At 44.0% G+C, this 18,755-nt stretch overlaps 1 protein-coding gene across 1 annotated transcript; it reads left to right on the forward strand.

Moving 5' to 3' along the window:
• Positions 1-15,872: 15,872 nt before the first annotated feature.
• On the forward strand, positions 15,873-17,655 carry LOC147527921 (uncharacterized). Its single transcript, XM_086619908.1, has 2 exons — positions 15,873-16,427; positions 17,032-17,655. Exons 1-2 carry the CDS (start codon positions 15,873-15,875, stop codon positions 17,653-17,655), a joined length of 1,179 nt encoding a protein of 392 aa, XP_086476034.1.
• The last annotated feature ends 1,100 nt before the right edge of the window (positions 17,656-18,755 follow it).

Below are 18,755 nucleotides of genomic sequence, written 5' to 3' on the forward strand. Positions count from 1 at the left end.
GTGAAAACAAATATTATTTTCTTTAAATCGTAGGCAATATTCTAACCTCACACAAAGAATTTAACCCTAGTGTCCTTGATTGTGTGATAGATTTCTTCATTCTGTTAAGACCCCTAGAGACGGTAATGAAAGAGGAATTTCCCCAAAACCTCTACCCAGAACAGCCCTGGGTCTGAAATACAGACACTCATCCAGCAAAATACTTCATCATGTGCTGAAATGCAAATAGTTAAGAGCCCACTGGTGGGCTTGGTAATCTTCTGTAGTTTACACAAAGCTTTGTGAACTTTGCTAGAATTTATGTGAGTAAAAAAAGCTCTTAAAAAGGTGCATTTCCTCCTAGCTTCTCAAATTAGAGGATAACGGGGAACAGAATGATTTTAGTTGGTAAGGATGAACATCTTGGCCAAGAGTAAGTTGCAAAATACCCACCCACCTCCTTGTTGCTCACTTATGGATATAAAAGACCTATAATAAACAGAGAAATCTGGGAAAGGAGGTCTCATGTCAGTGTAGCACCTCAAATAGTTTGTACTCAATAATTAACATTTTTCCTTGATGCTTTGAATTATGAGATATTCCCAAAGCATATGCAGTAGAGAGCAAAGCAGATTTCCTGTGCTAACAGAAATTTTATTAGCGGCAACATTGGCAGTATGCATGTAGGCAAAAAGCCAATGGGTACCAAAAATTGGGTGAGATTTTTGTTGAATTAGTCATATTCCAATGTTCATCAAGGTTTTATTTCTGATATTCAGGTTTGCAAGTTCTGGTCCAGCTGCCAGGATTCAGCGCTTTAGTTCAGGTATAAGAAAGTGATGGATGTTGACTGCAGTAAACCTAAGAATTGATTCTGAAGAGACCTCATAGCTCTGCCAACATGTTCAGAGACTGCACTTACTCCTGAGTTTTAATGTTCTGCTCTTCTGCAGTTTATACCCAGCCCCAGCTGTTGCACCTCTCCATGGGAAGAGTTGCCCAAGCTCCATAGTTGCTCTAATCATGTTCTTGTTGTAAGCTCCATCTGAGTGGAGATATATGGCTCCAGGACAGACAACCCAGTTGTGTGGGCCAACCCTAGTGTTGCCTACTAGGATCTCTGCTACTGATGATTCCCAGATCAGACGGCTTTCATGGCCACTAGCAAAAAATAGCAGGGAAACTGGAAACAACATGATTTTCAGTCAGAAAGTGCAAGATCCCAGAAACTGTGTATCATTTTCAAATAACCAGGTGTCAGTGTTTCAGAAAAAAATTCTTTAAGGGTTTTCTGATTCATGGGGAACTGAAAACGTCAACATTGCAATCTGATGCCAAAACTAATCCTAAAAAATGTAAATACCCAATTGGTCAGAAATCAAACCCATCAGGCAGCTCTCCGGTTTTAGCTTGCTCAGTGCCAGTTACAGAATTTGGACTTGTGAATAGTCACATAACTGCCCCCATATCATTCAGAAATAAAGACTTCAGGACCATGCAGACAGGTCATTAAGTCAGACAACTCTCCTTTGCTTTCTGTCTGCTATTTATTTACAAAATAAAGAAATATTTGAAATAATAAGATGTGGTGTCCTATGGACATATACTTTATCAAACACTTGCTCGCAGCTTCTGAGACACCAACATCAATGTTTGTTTTGAAACATTTTTATGCGATGGGGGCATTAGCAGCCGTTTATGTTGATTCTCTGGTGTCTAATAATAATAATAATACTGCAGACTTTCTCTTTTTTTGGCCAATTCTGTGACCCATCTTCTCTATTTAGTCCTCTACTTTGACAAAACCTGTGGCAATATGATTATATGGACCTGTATCCCTCTGCCAAATTTAGCTGAAATTTGCTCATGGGTTAAAAAAAATTACTGAGAGGGAAACGAAACTCAAACAGATACACAGATGGCCCAATTGCTTAAGTCTTCTTTCCTCCTGAAGATACGTTTTAGAACTGGTGGTATACCAGACTAATGTCGACCAATATGCCATGGGAATGGGTCTAAGAGCTTGAAACATGATAATGAATTCCTCTAAAATCTTACAAGGGGAGTCAGTGTTCCAGAGCACTTTCCCAAATAGGAAAGTAGTCTGTGAAATGTGTTAAGAACATGTGCCCCTTGAAATTCAACTGTAGCTTTTAAAAAGAGATAGTCTAGAAAAATGAAGGGTAAATACAGTGAGAAGTACAGAACAGGAACAATTTGCCAACTGGAAATAGCACAAAGGGTGTATCAACCTACACCAGTCTGCCTGGGTCACTGGTTGCTGCAGTGAAATAAAGCAGCTATTTACATCTGTCACCATTTATAAAACATATTAAACTACAAAATAGTCTTTAGGTAATGTATAATGATTTCCCTCCCCTGTTAAAATTGGCTTTGAACAGCTGTCATACAGTTATTAAAACATCCTATGAGCAACAGTTTAGAAATTACCCATGCACAGAAATAATTCTGCAAGATGAGAAATTATTTTATCTTCCTGAATTAGCAATGAAATGTTAACAAAAACTTCTCAGCAGTGTAACAATGCACTGGTTTTGGCTGGGATGGCGTTAATTTTCTTCATAGCAACTTGAAGGGTGCTCTGTTTCATATTTGTGACCAAACAGTGTTGGTAACACACCGATGTTCTGGCTGTTGCTGAACACATAGAATCATAGAATCATAGAATGGTTAGGGTTGGAAGGGACCACAAAGATCATCTAGTTCCAACTCCCTGCCATGGGCAGGGAAATCCTCCACTACACCACGTTGCCCACAGCCTCATCCAACCTGGCCTTGAACACCTCCAGGGATGGGGCATCCACAACTTCTCTGGGCAACCTGTTCCAGTACCTCACCACCCTCAATGTAAAGAATTTCTTTCTTATATCTAACCTAAATCTCTCCTCTTTCAGTTTAAATCCATTGCCCCTTGTCCTATCACTACACACTCTTGTAAAAAGTCCCTCTCGAGCTTTCCTGTAGGCCCCCTTTAGGTACTGGAAAGCTGCTATAAGATCACCCCGGAGCCTTCTCCAGGCTGAACAGCCCCAGCTCTCTCAGCCTGTCTTCATAGAAGAGGTGGTCCAGCCCTCGGATCATCTTTGTGGCCCTCCTCTGGACTCGCTCCAGTAGCTCCATGTCCTTCTTGTGTTGGGGACTCCAGAGCTGAACACAGTATTCCAGGTGGGGTCTCACAAGAGCTCAGTAGAGGGGCAGAATCACTTCCCTCGACCTGCTGGCCACGCTCCTTTTGATACAGCCCAGGATATGGTTGGCTTTCTGGGCTGCCAGTGCACATTGCCGGCTCATGTTGAGCTTCTGCATCAAGAGGAGCGTGGCCAGCAGGTCGAGAGAGGTGATTCTCCCCCTCTACTCTGCCCTCGTGAGACCTCACTTGGAGTATTGCGTCCAGTTCTGGAGTCCCCAACATAAGAAGGACATGGACCAGTTGGAGAGGGTCCAGAGGAGGGCCACGAAGATGATAAGAGGGCTGGAGCACCTTTCCTATGAGGACAGGCTGAAAGAGTTGGGGCTGTTCAGCCTGGAGAAGAGGAGGCTCCGGGGTGACCTTATAGCGGTTTTCCAGTACCTCAAGGGGGCCTACAAGAAAGATGGGGAGAGGCTGTTCAGGAGGGCCAGTTGTGATAGGACAAGGGGTAATGGTTTTAAAATAGAGGGAGGTAGATTCAGGTTGGATATTAGGAAAAAATTTTTTACCATGAGAGTTGTAGAACACTGGAACAGGTTGCCCAGAGAGGTGGTGGATGCTCCATCCCTGGAGACGTTCAAGGCCCGGTTGGATGAGGCCCTGAGCAACCTGATCTAGTTGGAGATATCCCTGTTCCTTGCAGGGGGGTTGGACTAGATGACCTTTGAAGGTCCCTTCCAGCCCTAACGATTCTATGATTCTATGATTCTATGATTCTCATCCACCAGCACTCCCAAGTCCTTTTCCTCAGGGCTGCCCTCGATCCATTCTCCCCCCAGCCTGTACTTGTGCTTGGGATTGCCCCAACCCACATGCAGGACCTTGCACTTGGTCTTGTTGAACTTCATGAGGTTCTCACAGGCCCATCTCTCAAGCCTGTCAAGGTCCCTCTGGATGGCATCTCTTCCCTCCAGCGTGTCCACAACACCACACAACTTGGTGTCATCTGCAAACTTGCTGAGGGTGCACTCAATCCCACTGTCCCTGTCTCCAACAAAGATGTTAAATAGCACTGGTCCCAGTACCGACCCCTGAGAAACACCACTCATCACTGGCCTCCACGTGGACATTGAACCATTGACCACAACTCTTTGAGAGCGACCATCCAGCCAATTCCTTATCCACCGAGTGGTCCATCCATCAAAACCACATCTTTCCAGTTTAGAGACAAGGATGTTGTGTTGGACAGTATCAAATGCTTTAGATAAGTCCAGGTAGACAATGTCAGTTGCTCTTCCCCTATCCATCAATGCCGTAACCTCATCATAGAAGGCCACCAAATTAGTCAGGCAGGATTTGCCCTTAGTGAAGCCATGTTGGCTGTCACCAATCACCTCCTTGTTTTCTATGTGCCTTAGCATAGTCGCCAGGAGGATCTGCTCCATGATCTTGCCAGGCACAGAGGTGAGACTGACTGTCCTGTAGTTCCCTGGGTCTTCTTTTTTCCCCTTTTTAAAGATGGGGGCTATGTTTCCCCTTTTCCAGTCATTGGAAACTTCACTAGATTGCCACAACTTCTGAAATATGATGGATAGTGGCTTAGCAACATCAAGGCCTTTTCTGTTTCTCATGCTGCCCTGCCAGCAGGTAGGCTGGGGTGTGCAAGAAATTGGGAGGGGACACAGCTGGGACAACTGACCCCAATTGACCAAAAGGATTCTCCATACCACGAGATGTCGCACTCAGCAATAAAAGCTGAAGGAAGAAGGAAGAAGGGAGAACATTTGGAGTTACAGTGTTTGCCTTCCCAAGTTACACGTGATGGAGTTCTGCTTTCCTGGAAATGGCTAAACATCTGCCTGTGGATGGGAAGTAGTGAATGAATTCCTTGTTTTGCTTTGCTTGTACGTGCAGCTTTTTCTTTACCTATTTAGCTGGTTTTATCTTCACCCACCAGTTTTCTCACTTTTGCCCTTCTCGTTCTCTCCCCTACCCCAGTGCGAGCGAGCAGCTGCGTGGGGCTGAGCTGCCGACTGGGTGGGTTAACTCACAACGAGAGATTTTTAGTCCGTTCGTCTTTCTGAATTGACTCAGCAGCATGTTTGCAGCTGTCTTAGAAACAATTGTTTGATTATATTGAGAAAAAAAAATTTTTTTTGTGAGCTGGAATATGTAATTATGATGTGCCACGAAGTAGTCCTTGAAAGACGCTGGACTGTTTCACCTAATTCTTGCTCCATGTTAAGTCAGATCCATGGAATATTCATAAACCGTGCCTCATAATGCCTGAAGTAACTGGTGGCTGATGCTTCTATTTCGCTTATACTAATGAAACACCCCACAATGTTAATAAATGCATCCAGTTAATAAAATACACAAAGAGATGCCTTCAAGACAGATGGGTGAAAAGGTTACTCAGCCGGTGTTTGACTGCCCAGCAGTAAGTACTGCTCGTTAGGGGAGAAGGTGCAGTACAGTATTTTAAGAAAGCGATATATACGCCCTGATGAAAAAGATCAGAGACAGACTTGATGAAAATCACTTTAGACCAACCAGGGCTCATGTCATGCTGGGTTTCCAAATCCTACTGAGTGTTCTAGACATCAAACAAAAGCAAGAACATGAGTTGTCCTTTGAATCTCTTTTTTTTTTTTTTTAATGTAGCCTTCTTTAGTAAGCCTATATTGGACATGACTCCGACCCTTTAGGCCATGGAAGTGGAAGAGTGTTTGGCTGGTGAGTCCCACAGTTGCTCTGTGCAGTCTGCTGCTACTTGAGGCCAAGTAGCAGAATTGGAAACAACTCAGGGATCAAGAGAGTCTTGGATTTGGGAGGAGAAATTGTCTCAGGAACTTGAGCAGAAAGATTTCGGCTTTGCTCCCTCATTACAGGGACATCTGCATGTTAGGTCTTCTAAGAAACAGTCTCAGAGACATTTCCTGAACAGCAGGGAACCTGGCTCCCTCTACATTTTTCTGATCTGCAATTCTTTCATTCTTGGCCTTGTTTCAATAAGAATGGAAGCTTTCACTGAAAATATCCTCTTGCAGCAAGGACACTCTCCTGGATGTAGGAGCTGCCACAGCAAACACCCTTAACTCAAGGAATACTTGGGATAGAGTCCTCCCACTGAATGAACACATATTCAAATGAAAGGAGGACAAAATCACTCTCTGCTCCTAAAGTCCAGCCTTTGAGCTCTGCTGCAGCTCTAAATAGACATTGAAGCTAAAAACAGACTTTTCCATATATCAATCCCTCTGACACTTCCAATTGCCTGAGATCTACTCTATCTGCTGTGAAACTCTATGGAGAACAACCTCCACCCCCCGGTCTCTGTTCGGCTAAATCAGCACTGCCAACTCCCTGGAAGAGCACAGCACCAAATGTGGGGAGGGCAGTGCTAAAAGGCTGTTGTGGGTTAGGCTGAACCCCCCCCCCCAGCCGGTCACTCCCCCTCCCCCACCTCCAGGAATGAGGGAGAGAATTAAAGGATAAACAGGAAACCCGTGGGTTGAGATAAGAACAATTTAATACAGATGATTTAATACACAGTGTAGATGCTCACCACCCCCTCGTATGCGAAGCCCGTCTCGTCCCGAAGCTGCAATCCCGGACGAACGCGAGGCCCCGAAATAGAGAGGGGCAGAAAGAGAGAGTACTCTGAGAGTGGGAGTACTGGGAGAGAGAGAAAAAGAAAGAAAAAACAATAGAGCAAAAGCACAGCAAGTGCAAAAGAGCAAAAGCAGCAAAAGAGCCAAAGCGCAAAAGCCCTTCTTTCCAGCTGACCCTCACTTTTATACTGGGCATGACGCTGCGTGATATGGAATACTAATTGGCCAGTTTGGCCCTCAGTCTTAAGTTCCACCACAAATCACAAGGGGAATCGTGTCCCCCTTGTCCCAACTAGGCTCCCCCCTTATCCTGCCATGCTTCTGCACTCCGGCACACTGAGAAGTCCTTGGAGTTTCACGTCCAACCACAAACATCAACTTGCTATCAGCATTCTTCTCAGAGCGAGCCTCTGAGTAAAACCAAAACACGGAGCTCTTCTAGCTGCTAAAAAGAAGAGCTAACCCGGTCCCAGCTAAAACCAGGACAAAGGCACAAATGCCAAAGTTTGTGGATACAATGCACAGGGAAATACCACAGGCCCAGTAGTGAAATGTGGCAGAAGCCAGACTGGAATCTGCTCAGTCCTGTTAGACTTCCCTCCAGATTCTTTTCAATCCTCCAGACAACCACCCTTGCTCTGCTTCCAGGATGTGTTTATTTCACAGCCATCTATCATTTGGGTTTTCTGTTTTCCATCCAATCACAAATACTTCCTAAATAGAATAGAAAATTGTCAGATTGCACTTAGCTGGAAAAAAAAGAAGCTGGAAGTGAAACTTTGCTGACTTGTCCCCAGACTCACTGCAGAGAGATAGCATAAAGTCCTCAGAGATTCTATATCCTTCCTGGCAGCAGTCTGGGGAAGCACTCAAGAGTAGCTCCTGTTATAGTAGTTACAATAGTTTCAAGCTTATCTTTGGGCAGAAGTCTTTATAATTTTTGCCTTCTCTTTTTATTTGTACTTGCCAAAATGCCTGTGATGTTGTTACCAAGACTTCACAGTACTCCCTAAGGGCAGGAGCTAATACAGCTGTAGTCATTTCATGCTGGGTGAATGGCCAATTGTTCACACTAGAGATTTTTTTAACCCTCACTAATAACAGCCAAAAGCATTTAAAAAAGAAAAGAGCACTTGAAAGCCTGTCGTTCTCTGCCAAACACTTTATACAGAAAAATAGATTTTGTTAATACCAGTTCTCCCAAGTGTCTCAATTACCTGAAAACACTGCTTAGTTTAGATGCTACAAGCGAATGTAAGAGAGAAATAAACAGTGAAAGCTGCCAAATCTAAAATTGAGAAATCTTATTATAACTTACAGATAGCTCACCCAGTCCCTAATACTTGAGCCTAGGGAAGGACCATCTGGGCACCATAAGCACTCGTGCTGCACTCGTTCATGACGGTTACCTGTTCCCAGCTTAGTCACAGCCCTGCAAGCACTCACTGCAGGGAGACTCTTCAGATAAGTAGTGTTGGACATGTGTGTAAGAATTTGCATAAACAGAGGCTGATGCTTAACAAGTACTTTAATTTGGCAAGTCCGATACTGGAAAAACGAAAGCCTTCATTTCCCTTTGAGCATGAGTGATTCTCATTACATCTGATCACCTGTGAGGACTACCCACCATTGTGGACCTGGTTCCTCTGACATTATTTTTTGCAAAGGTTCAGGTCAAGGCTTGGACTCTATTCTTTTCCTGGTCAAACCGTGACAAAGCCATCATTGACCCCTGTGATGACTGCACACACTGCCACAACACATCACTATCTGCTTGAAGAAATCTTTAACAGCTACTCACAACAGCAAGGACAAAGGTTGCCAGAGGTCAACATGTTAAGCCCTTGCATCGGTTTGCTTTGGTTTTACTTCTCAGATGAGGTTCAAGATATAGGGTCAGTAATCCGAGATGAGACCTGCCTCCAAGATGGGAAAGTACTCTAGCCATAGGCATGCTTCTGTAACAGAAGTCAGTCCGATACTGTAAGTGTAATGAGAGCCGAATATGACTCCCATAGGGAGTTCTCATGTAGGCAACAAGAACAACTTCCTTGCAACAGCCAAATCTTGCTTACTTTTTCATTTGTGTAATTCCATTTAATTAATATAGCGAGTAGGATTAGTGCCTTGGCATTACAAAACAGACCTTGTGTTTCATTGACATATGCCTGTAACAGCAGCCATAAATCATCTGCCAGTTAGTAGGCATTCTTGTGGATATCTCATCACAAAATTGGCATGCCTCAGAGAAGGATGGAGCTAATGATCAGTATAGTAGTATGCATTTATGAGAAACAAAACCTACTGCTTTTCTTTTTAACCAAGAAGATATTTTCATTATTCATTTTAAATGTTACAGATTGAATCAGTTCATTTCTGGATAAAAATTCTATCCAACCCACAGCCTAAGCAGGGTGATTTTCTCAGACTGATAAAAGCATTGGAGCTCTGGAGCCTTCTACGGGGAGAATTCCACAGCCTTTGAAGATCCAAAGTTTGTCGCTTAGACACAGGTTGTTAATCGAAGCCTTCAGGCTATAGGATGAAACAACCTGGCAAACTAATTTTCTGTGGTTCTGTGATGGGCTTGTTTGAACCACACTCATGCCCAGCCATTGCAGTTCTAAGGAGTGGCATAAGGCCAGCCTGCTTCCCACATCTGAAGATCAAGTGCCCATCCACAGGTTAGGGAGCGGCGTGTCAACTGTTATTACCCACACTTTAATTTACTCTTTGGGGTTCATAGCAATTCCACATTTTCATTTGTTCAGTTGAGTTAATTTAATCTTAATGTGACTCACTGTTAGTTTTTATTACAGTGGGTTATTAAGGAGATATGATAGCATGGGATAGCAAAGCTCTCATCTTAGGGAAGCAGTTTGTCCAACACACTGAAATTTGCTTTCCCTTTCCTGGTTTTGACAAATGTACGTCAAGTTCAGCCTCGGGATGGCATTTGGCTCTTGCACAGAGGTTGCTGTATTAGTTGCATACTAATACAGAACATGTAGCACATGCAGTACTCTGTTTACGCTGTTACGAAATATAAAGCAAAACCACCTGCATTTGTTACATGTAAAACTACCCATCATAGGCAGGTCTCCTGCTAAATATTCACAGACATCAGTTTGGCTTTCTAAAGTGTTTTACATTTACAATAACAGGTCCAATAACTTTCTTATGTATAGTCATTATAAGCAAAATGCTCTCCTAAGAAGAGGACCAACAAAAACTTGTGTGGGCTGCTCAAATCCTGTGCAAAACCTAGTTTTAGGAATAGAGAGTTGGTTAGGAGAAGTGGGTGATATACTGAGCCTCCGCAAAGGGTGAGTGTAGCTGTAGGGATGTCTGTGCAACACCAAGAGCACCTGTTGCAGGCTGTGCAGGCACACTTGAGCATCGTCTCATCTCCCTTGATGCATACCTAGGACACTGCAGTAATGGAAACAGTGCCAGCTAGACAAGGCAGATGGGCACTGGCTACTTATTCTAGCAGCCACATCACATGATAAAGGCTGTGCTGCTGGGTCTTGGCTGCTTGATTCTCACCAGACTAGCTAGATGGACATGCACATGAGAACTGTAATCATCTCTTTGGTTGCAGTATAACGTTGGGTGATGTGCTATGTCTTTGTCCCAGATATGGGATATTCCCTGGCTCTACCCAGTCACAGGTGTGGGAATCAGCTCATTTTCAGTGCCATGACTAGAAAGCAAGAACCAAGTCACTGGCCCATATCCCCCTCGCTCTCGAATCAGATCACTTTCTCGTGGAGAGAGTTTCTGTCGCATGGTCCAATATAGTCTGTATAATGTTAAAGAATTTTTGTGATCTGGATACCATCTTGCAGCCATATTCTCAGAGAAGACAAAGACTGTACAAATAATATAGTCACTCTGAGCTCTCACTACCTCTTATACCTCAAAGGGCCAAGTGTTCTTCTTGTTCAGCTTGGATGCAAGGGAAAATGCAGAGTGCTGGCATTTCATCTCATTGGACTGAAGATCCTTATGCAGCTCTAAGTCTGGTGATTTAGCTTTTGCTCCAGAAGAAATACCCATTATGTTCTTCTACCCAGTATAAGGGAGAAATAGAGAACCAGAGGAAGTAATTCCCTATTTCATAACAACCTATCATTATTCTTCAGGTTCTCAGAGTCTACACTAGTGAGCAATAGCCTCCTACTTCATGCGAGCTTATTGTGGAGGAAGGAACAGTGGGGGTCATCACTCCATCTTGCATCTTTCATGCTAAATGCTAAGGTCATGCATAAAATTAGAACAGGTTAATTGTCCCCCTCATCCTCTTTTTCACAATAAAATTATTGTTGGTAATCATACATCAGTTTATGATGAGATCATACATCAATTTATGAATTGAATTATACGATAGGATTGCCCACAATAACAAAGGACTAGATGTGATGACCTAATAAGCCGTTTCAATTCTCTGCTTACTTTCCTGCTCAATGATTTAGCCCACGCACTGTCTGGTCTGAATTCCATGGGATTTCTCCACATACTCAGTTTACGTGGGAAGCTGTATATACTGAATGAAAGGTTCATTAAACATCGGAACTTCCTGGCCTTTTCTTTGCCTTCACCCTTTCCCTTTGATAGCTGAATGTGCTGCTTTACTTAAGAAAACCAAATTGCCCTGGCAGGAGGGAGGCATAACACAAGCACATGCCCTGAATGCGGAGAGTTGTGAGTGCAGCTCTGGCAGCGCGTCTCATTCCCGACCCTCGGCACCTCTGCCACGGGCACGTCTGCAGGGCTCATCAGGACGGACTGAGCATGCAGAGCCAACACCCTGTACCACGGTGCAATCGTGCAAAAATTATCTACCGAGGGGAAATCTTACAGCAGTAAGCTCCTACTCTGCTTAATTGGAATGTGAGGATACAGGTCTTACAAAACAAAATGTTAATGGTCTGTGTCACTCTGGTCGTTGCCTCTTCAGCCTCTTTTCCTGCCTCTTAAACCTGATGATACCTGTTTATACGTGTTCAGTGAACTCGGCAGTCTTGCACATTCTGTTTAGATTCGTCTCTTGGCTGAGGTGAGCAATGTGAACAAAGCTCTGTATGTAGATCTAAGGGAATGTGAAGGTTGGTTTTAAACTCGAAGCTTGGTTACAAGGATAAAATGGCAACGTAAAATCTTGTGTTCCGTCTGGTTTAGAATGGAGCTCTCGCATATCCACTGAAGTATTTTGCTTTAGTACTTTCAAATGGAGAAATTCTGCATCATACAGTGGGAATTTATGACTATGCACACACATACACCTACACACACAGTGTTTCAACCAATAATAAAAGCTAGAAGAGCTATCAAAAGTCACAAAGATAAATGGGATGTTCAGACCTGCATCAACTAAAGCTTTCTGTTTCTCCACTTCCTCAGCACCCCTTTCACACTGTGCTTAAAAATGTGGTATTTTCATGCAAGTTTCACTGTAGTTGTAACAAGGCTGAGAATATTGAAACTTAACTACAAACCCTTGGATCTTCATCATTTACTGCAATATCATAATAGTGATTTTTTTTTTTATGTGCAATTCTTAATCTATTGTGGTTTAGGAACGGTTCCTTGATGCTGTTAAAGCACCTTTGTAAATCTAATGGATTCACAGTGAATTAAGCTTGAACATTATAAATGCTTTTTTATAAAGATTCTTCTCGTTGATGCTTTAATAATTTTAAAACACAATGACAAATATAAAGCTGAACTTAATATCTCATGTCATCTCCTCATAAAATAGTGCTTTTGCCTAACAGCATTAACGCTGTCTGAGATGAGTCTGTTCTGCCAGTCTACCTGCAAGAGCTGAGTTGGTCTAATTGTTCTGGCATGTCAGAACAATTTACATCAATGTTGGGAAGTTTTGCTACCCATGTATTATGTTCTGTTGCAACTTTTTGGCACATCCTCTGACTTCAAGCTTTTAACACTAACACTGAAGAAATATAAGCTGTGTTTTTCAGAGCTTGTGTTCTGGGCTGTATCTACAAGTTAGGTGCAGCATTTCTCTGCATGTCAAGAGGCTGCTGCACAGGAGAAAGGATTGAGTTGTAGACAGAAGGAGACTTAGAGATGCTGCTCGGATCCTGCAGGCATTTTGACCAGCAGAATCAGCACAACTCCCAGCTGGTTTCATCCTGCTGAGCAGTCTTGCAATGGTTGGTCCTGATATTTCCAAGAGACAGGAGCTTGCCATCCTCTTCCTTCTCTGCCTGCACAAATCTACCATCACTAGGAATCCAGCTGCACATGACCTTCTGTGCAAATTAAATAGCATTGCTGCTGGAACCACCACAAAAAGGGAATTAGTGAAACTTCTCTTGCTAGTTTCCTATAAAAGGCTCATAAAATGTAGGCTTTTTAGTGAAATGACAGAAGTATGTAACATGTCTTTTCACCCATTCTCAGCCACTGTCAAAACCACCAGAGCACAGAGGATGGTTTCTGATTTGGTACACATGTGTGTGAACTCTCTGTGTGGGTTACAGGTTATCATGTTGAGCAGCCACATGCCCGTTTCCATTCAGAGTGCTGTAATCACCACATCAGGTTAGAGAGCAGAACTTTTATCTTTCTTGTCTCCTTTTTTAAACCTCAGGATCTGTTTTCTTTTATTATGAGTACTGAACACCAAGAGTTTTTTCATGTGAATCAAAAAAATTGTTTTGGTTAGACAAAAGGAATACGTTTCATTTGGGGTCAGTTCACTGTTCCGAAAATCACTTCTAATTTTTCAGTTAAGTCACCAAACCACAACGAAGTATTCACACAGTTCTTTTGAGTACCTCACTGATGTGCTCGAAGGCTGTCGTGGTTCAGCCCGGCCAGCGGCTCAGCAACCATGAGTCCGCTCTCTCCCTCCTCCCCTCAGGGAGGTGCAGAGGAGAAAAATGTAATAAAAGGAGTGAGGGTGAGACAAGAACAGAGGGAGCACCCACCGACTGTGGTCCCAGGCAAAACAGACTCGGCTTGGAGATAAAGCAATTCATTTTATTAACAGTTTCTTGATAGGATAGAGAGAAAACAAGGCCAGATCTTAAAAACAACACCATCTCCTCCCCCTTTCCTTTTCTTCCCGGCTTTACCTCCTCCCCCAGTGGTGCAGGGGGACAGGGAATGGGGGAGTGCAGGTCAGTTCATCCCATGTTGTTCCTGCCGCTCCTTTTCTTAAAGGAGGAGGAGACCTTACACCCTTTTCCCTTGATCCAGTGGATCCCCTACTCAAAAGGAGAAATCCACAGACTTCTCCAGCATGAGTCCTACCCGCAGGATGCAATCCTTCCCCATCGGATCACTCCAGTGTGGGCTTTTACCACAGTCTCAGCCTCTTAGGGAGCTGTTGCCACTCGCTCTGGTGTGGGTCGTCCCACGGACTTTAGATGCGTCTCTACCTTGTCGTGCCCATGTTTCACGACCTCTCTAAGGCTCAGGCATCTCTTCCCCGACGTGGGCTTTTCCACGGGCTGCAAGTGGGTCTCTGCTCCACCGAGTACATCCTAGCTGCCAGGGGGCCTCCTGCCATCTTGCCACTGATTGCAGGGTAGACTCAGCTCCGGCACACCTCGTCCCATTCCATCTTCACTGACCCGGTGTCTGTGCGGCTGTTTCTCTCAGATCTCAGTCCTCTCCAGGGGAACTCGGCCCGGCGGGCACCCCGGGAACGGGGCGCTCCCCGAGTTCCCCAGCCGGCTCTGCTGCAGCCATCCCATCCTCAGTGGGTGGTGCCGGCCCGGCGCGAGCAGCCCCCGGCTGGGAGCCGGAGAGCAGGGGCAGTGCCCTCCTCCCTTTTCTCCTCACTCCAGGTCTGGAGCACAAAGCACCCCGGCTCCTTTGTCCCCGACTTAAATTGGGCGTTCGCAGAGGCGCTCATGGCTCTACCCTGGCCTGAGGGGATGTGGGGTCCAACTTGGTCAGAGACCGATCTGACGCGATCTGGAATCCCGCGAAGTCATAGGGGGTGAGTCCCCTTTCCCACCACCAGAACCCCTCCACACAAACCCCGCACAAAGTCTTACTTATTTGTGAAGCAACTTGAGACCTACAGAAATGCTATCTAAGATGCATTTATGGCCACTCCTTTTTCCACATCCCACTTCACCGATAGGAGTATGTCTGCTTTGTCACTTCTCTGGCACTAAACTATACGCTGAAGAAGACTGAGGCAACTGTCTCCTTGGGCTTCCTTGTGTCCAGCTCTGGTTATTAAGGCTGACATAATGCAAAAAAAGTGCAACACAAACCAACAAAAAATCCTATTATAAACCAGCTTAAATGTCACTAATGCAGCATCCATTTGTATCTTTGTCTGTTCATCTCAAAAGCCTGAGACCCAGATCTTTGGATATGAAAACTGTTAGCACAGGTTCAGTTTTTAACCTGACCTAAGAAATTTGCAAACCTTCCCACTTTCAGTAAAGCTGAAGGTCCCTGGGCATTGGCCAGTGTTTCAGTAAGGTTCCAATAAGGTCCACAGATGGAAATAAGCTTCCTATAAAAATGAACCCAATAAAATCAATTATTTTAAAAACAGTAATTCAGAGGTGGAGACCGCATTTGTACTGAGCAAGGAGTTGAAGACTTCTGTGTTTGTAACATGGTCTTCAGCAAAGGACACTCAGATAGTTGCTGGCTGAATTTTTCTCCACATTGTGCCACTTCTTGTCCGCAGAAATACGTGGTGGTCTAATGTGTGAACCTTCCTAACAGTTTCGTTGCATTTAGCAGTGAAATGTATTGTTTAAAAGTCTTGTCCTGTACAGTATAAGTACTATCTAAAATTATTGTTTTTTAAAACCTGGATGAACCTCTGTCCTCCCTTGTGGACCAGGTACTAGCTGCAATCCAACACAGCACTGTCCTATAGCTACTTTTAGAACTTCGTTGCAATTTTATTTGGTTTTTGTCTCGAGACTCGAAATCTGTAAATTAAAAGCAGTGACTTGCTGATGATGATTCATGTTGCTAGGAAGCAGATGCTGCTCTATGATGTCATGACAGTGCAGCATGGGTGGCATAGTAACATTTGAGAATTTTTCTTCGGGCTTCTCAGTTGGTCACTTCCTTTCAGCTGGCCGGCTGGCAGGACAGTCCAGCTGCTAAGGCAGATGACTTCAACTAGAAAATTTACTCAAACTGAAAAAAGAGAATTTAAAATGGAGCTTTCCTCATTGGAAACTTCATGGGATTCTGTTCTGGCCAAGGGAGTGGATTCATCAGGCTTGACTACTTGTCTCCGTTCAGCATGTGACAAAAGCACAGCTGGTGGCGCTGCCTTTGGGCCTCAAACAGAAGGAAGGTTTTTACAAACTTCAGCTCAGCACACCCAGTCAAAAAGAGAGCTTCTGAATTCAGCCAAGGAGAGCTGTTGCAAAGGTGATGTATCTACATCCCCCAGCTTTCTGAAGAAGCTCTGGGACATTGTTGAAAGCCATCTGTTTGAGTCCATTTGGTGGGGTGACGATGGAAAGTGTGTAGTGATTCATGAAGAATTGTTCGAAAAGGAAGTACTGGCAAGGAGAGGACGTCTGAGAATTTTTGAAAGTGAGACCATGAAAAGCTTTGCTCATCACCTCCATCTGTACGGATTCACCAGAAAGCTGTGGGATTTTCCAAAATCATGCTCGCGCAATGACTTGCTAGCAGAAGAAAGATCTGGGAAGGTATGTTGGATCCTCTGTGTGCAAACTAACAGAATATTCTAGTGGGACAGATTTCTGTTCCAATGAAATAAGCCTTTACTACATAAGAGATAGTATTTCTGAGCAGTAGAAATGCTGATAAAATACATGTTGGTTATTTCTAGTTACTCTGAACACATAAAATGAAAATATATTCTCATTGTATTGGGATTATTTTTTTTTTTTTATATTTGCTACACGTCTGTCTGTACCAGATGTGCAGTTTTCTTGTGGCATTTGCTGAAGGCTGAGGCGGTATGTGTCAGCATCATATGGTTACCTACATGTTCATTCCACACTAAAGTTGTGGAAAAGTAATGGTATTTGAGTTTCTAAATCAGTTTGTATGCTTTTGAAAATCCTATGCTTCTCTGCTACCAAGCAGCAAAAACACAAGGCTGGTCACTACTTAACAGGACTGTATCACACCATTTTATTCAGCCTGAACTTCAGGTTTGGAACCTCCTTGATATTCCCTTTTAATATCCACATTTCTCTCTTGCAATTAAAATTCTTAGTTCTTGTATCTTTGAGGTTTCCAGTCTCAAGGTGGTGGCAACTCACTCTTTTCCTTTGTATTTTTTAGTTTCACTTCTACTACAACACAAATTTTAGAAGACATTGTCTGCATCTGCTAATGAAGTACATGCAAAGCTTTATTCCAAAAAATCAACCACCAGCGGGATTGTCACCAAAAGCAGATTTGCATGCACGCCACCGGAAAAGAAAACCAGACATTCAGCTTGCGTGGAAAACCACTGCCAAAGAGGAGAGCGGTCCACTCGCAGCAGATCCGAGGGAGAACAGGGAAACCACACCTGCCAAGCGACGTGCCAAGGCAGCTACCCACGTCGGACATGCCTGTACATCTGCGTGCACTGTTGTTCTAACAAAAGTGGACCCCGTGGCAGCAGCAGGCAGGGAGAAGCACAGTGGTCTGGCCCCCTCCCTTCTGCCGCAGCACAGTCACCCCGGCCCGGAGGGCATCCAGGGTGCTGCTGCTGCTGCTGTCGCACCAGGTTGTGCTGGGTTGGCTGTGTCCAACAGTTACTTTTCACCAGGGCTGGCACCTCCCACCTCTCCAGCTGTGCTGGCAGCAGCTGCTGCTCTGTCTGTGCCAAGGCTACCTCAGGAATCCCACTCAGGCCCTAACACAAGAGCACAGCAACAGGCAAAAATCAAGGCAGACAGATTGATTCCTTTTCATTGAAGAGAAGATGTGGGCTTGCTGACCAACAAAGAGAAATCGTAAAGGATTTAGAATTTACCGTGTCGTATCAAATGCCTGGAAAAAGTCACTCCAGTTCCAGGTTTCTTTGCTGACAAGCAATCTTCAAAATAAAATATCGAGCAGTGAAACCATTTCCTTCATTTTCCTAATAAATTCAAGAGTGAAACTATTGGGATTAGGTCCCAACTGATCTGAGAGAGGAATCACACTATTAAGTCTTGTTCTTTTGACATACTGGGAAAAGATACCCTTTTAGAAGTAGGAAGTGACATAGAGTTTCACCTAGAAATAAATAGTACTATAGCATTATTCCACTGTTTCACATGGGAAACATGTTCAAGATGATTGTCTGATATACGCTGCAATGGCTCATCAATTCTGCTTCCCAGTGGTGGTCTGTAACAACAAAGTTGAAGACATTACTTCCCCAAAATATCTTTTTGCATCTGTTGGCTTTAGAATGGACCAGCTTCACCCCTGTATCCAGCTTTTTCCTAGAAACCACTGATTAATGTCAGTTGAGGACCAAAATTTATTCAGTCTTCTCTCAAACAAGAATCTTGCTGGCATCCAGGAGATTGTCATTGGTGTAGGGTGTGCAGCACTGCTCCCTTGTCGTGTGATAAAGAGCCATGCTTTTAATTCATGGTAAAACGTAGTCAAATAAAAAGTGTCTGAACAAATCCAGAAGTGTTTTGAAGATCAGAGGAGAGGAGGATTGAATTTTGCACCATGGACAGTGTGTCAGTATCCAGCTGCATGCTTTGTAGGTTCACATACACAGGAGACTACTGCAGCCAACTTCAGTCTGAACCTTTGGTATGAAATAAAATGACGGGTGGATGGGTCAGGCTCAAAGAGTTAAGAGCAAATGGGGTTACATCAGGCTGGTGAACAGTGGGGGTCCCCAGGGCTCGGTTTTAGGGTCAGTCCTCTTTAATTTTTTTATAAATGATCTGGATGCAGGAGTCAAACGTACATTAAATTTGCCATTGATACTAAACTAGGAGGAGCTATGGACTCCCTCGAGGATAGAGAGGCCTTGCAGAGAGATCTGGATAGACTAGAGAGCTAGGCAA

This window comes from Tauraco erythrolophus, chromosome 13, assembly GCF_009769465.1.
Source record: "Tauraco erythrolophus isolate bTauEry1 chromosome 13, bTauEry1.pri, whole genome shotgun sequence".
Taxonomy (NCBI): Eukaryota; Metazoa; Chordata; class Aves; order Musophagiformes; family Musophagidae; genus Tauraco; species Tauraco erythrolophus.

Excerpts from the sequence above, each read along its gene's own strand:
- LOC147527921 (XM_086619908.1), top strand. The coding sequence starts at position 15,873 with ATGACTTCAACTAGAAAATTTACTCAAACTGAAAAAAGAGAATTTAAA. Across the intron at positions 16,428-17,031 it reads CAGAAGAAAGATCTGGGAAG|TTTCACTTCTACTACAACAC; the intron begins GTATGTTGGATC and ends TGTATTTTTTAG.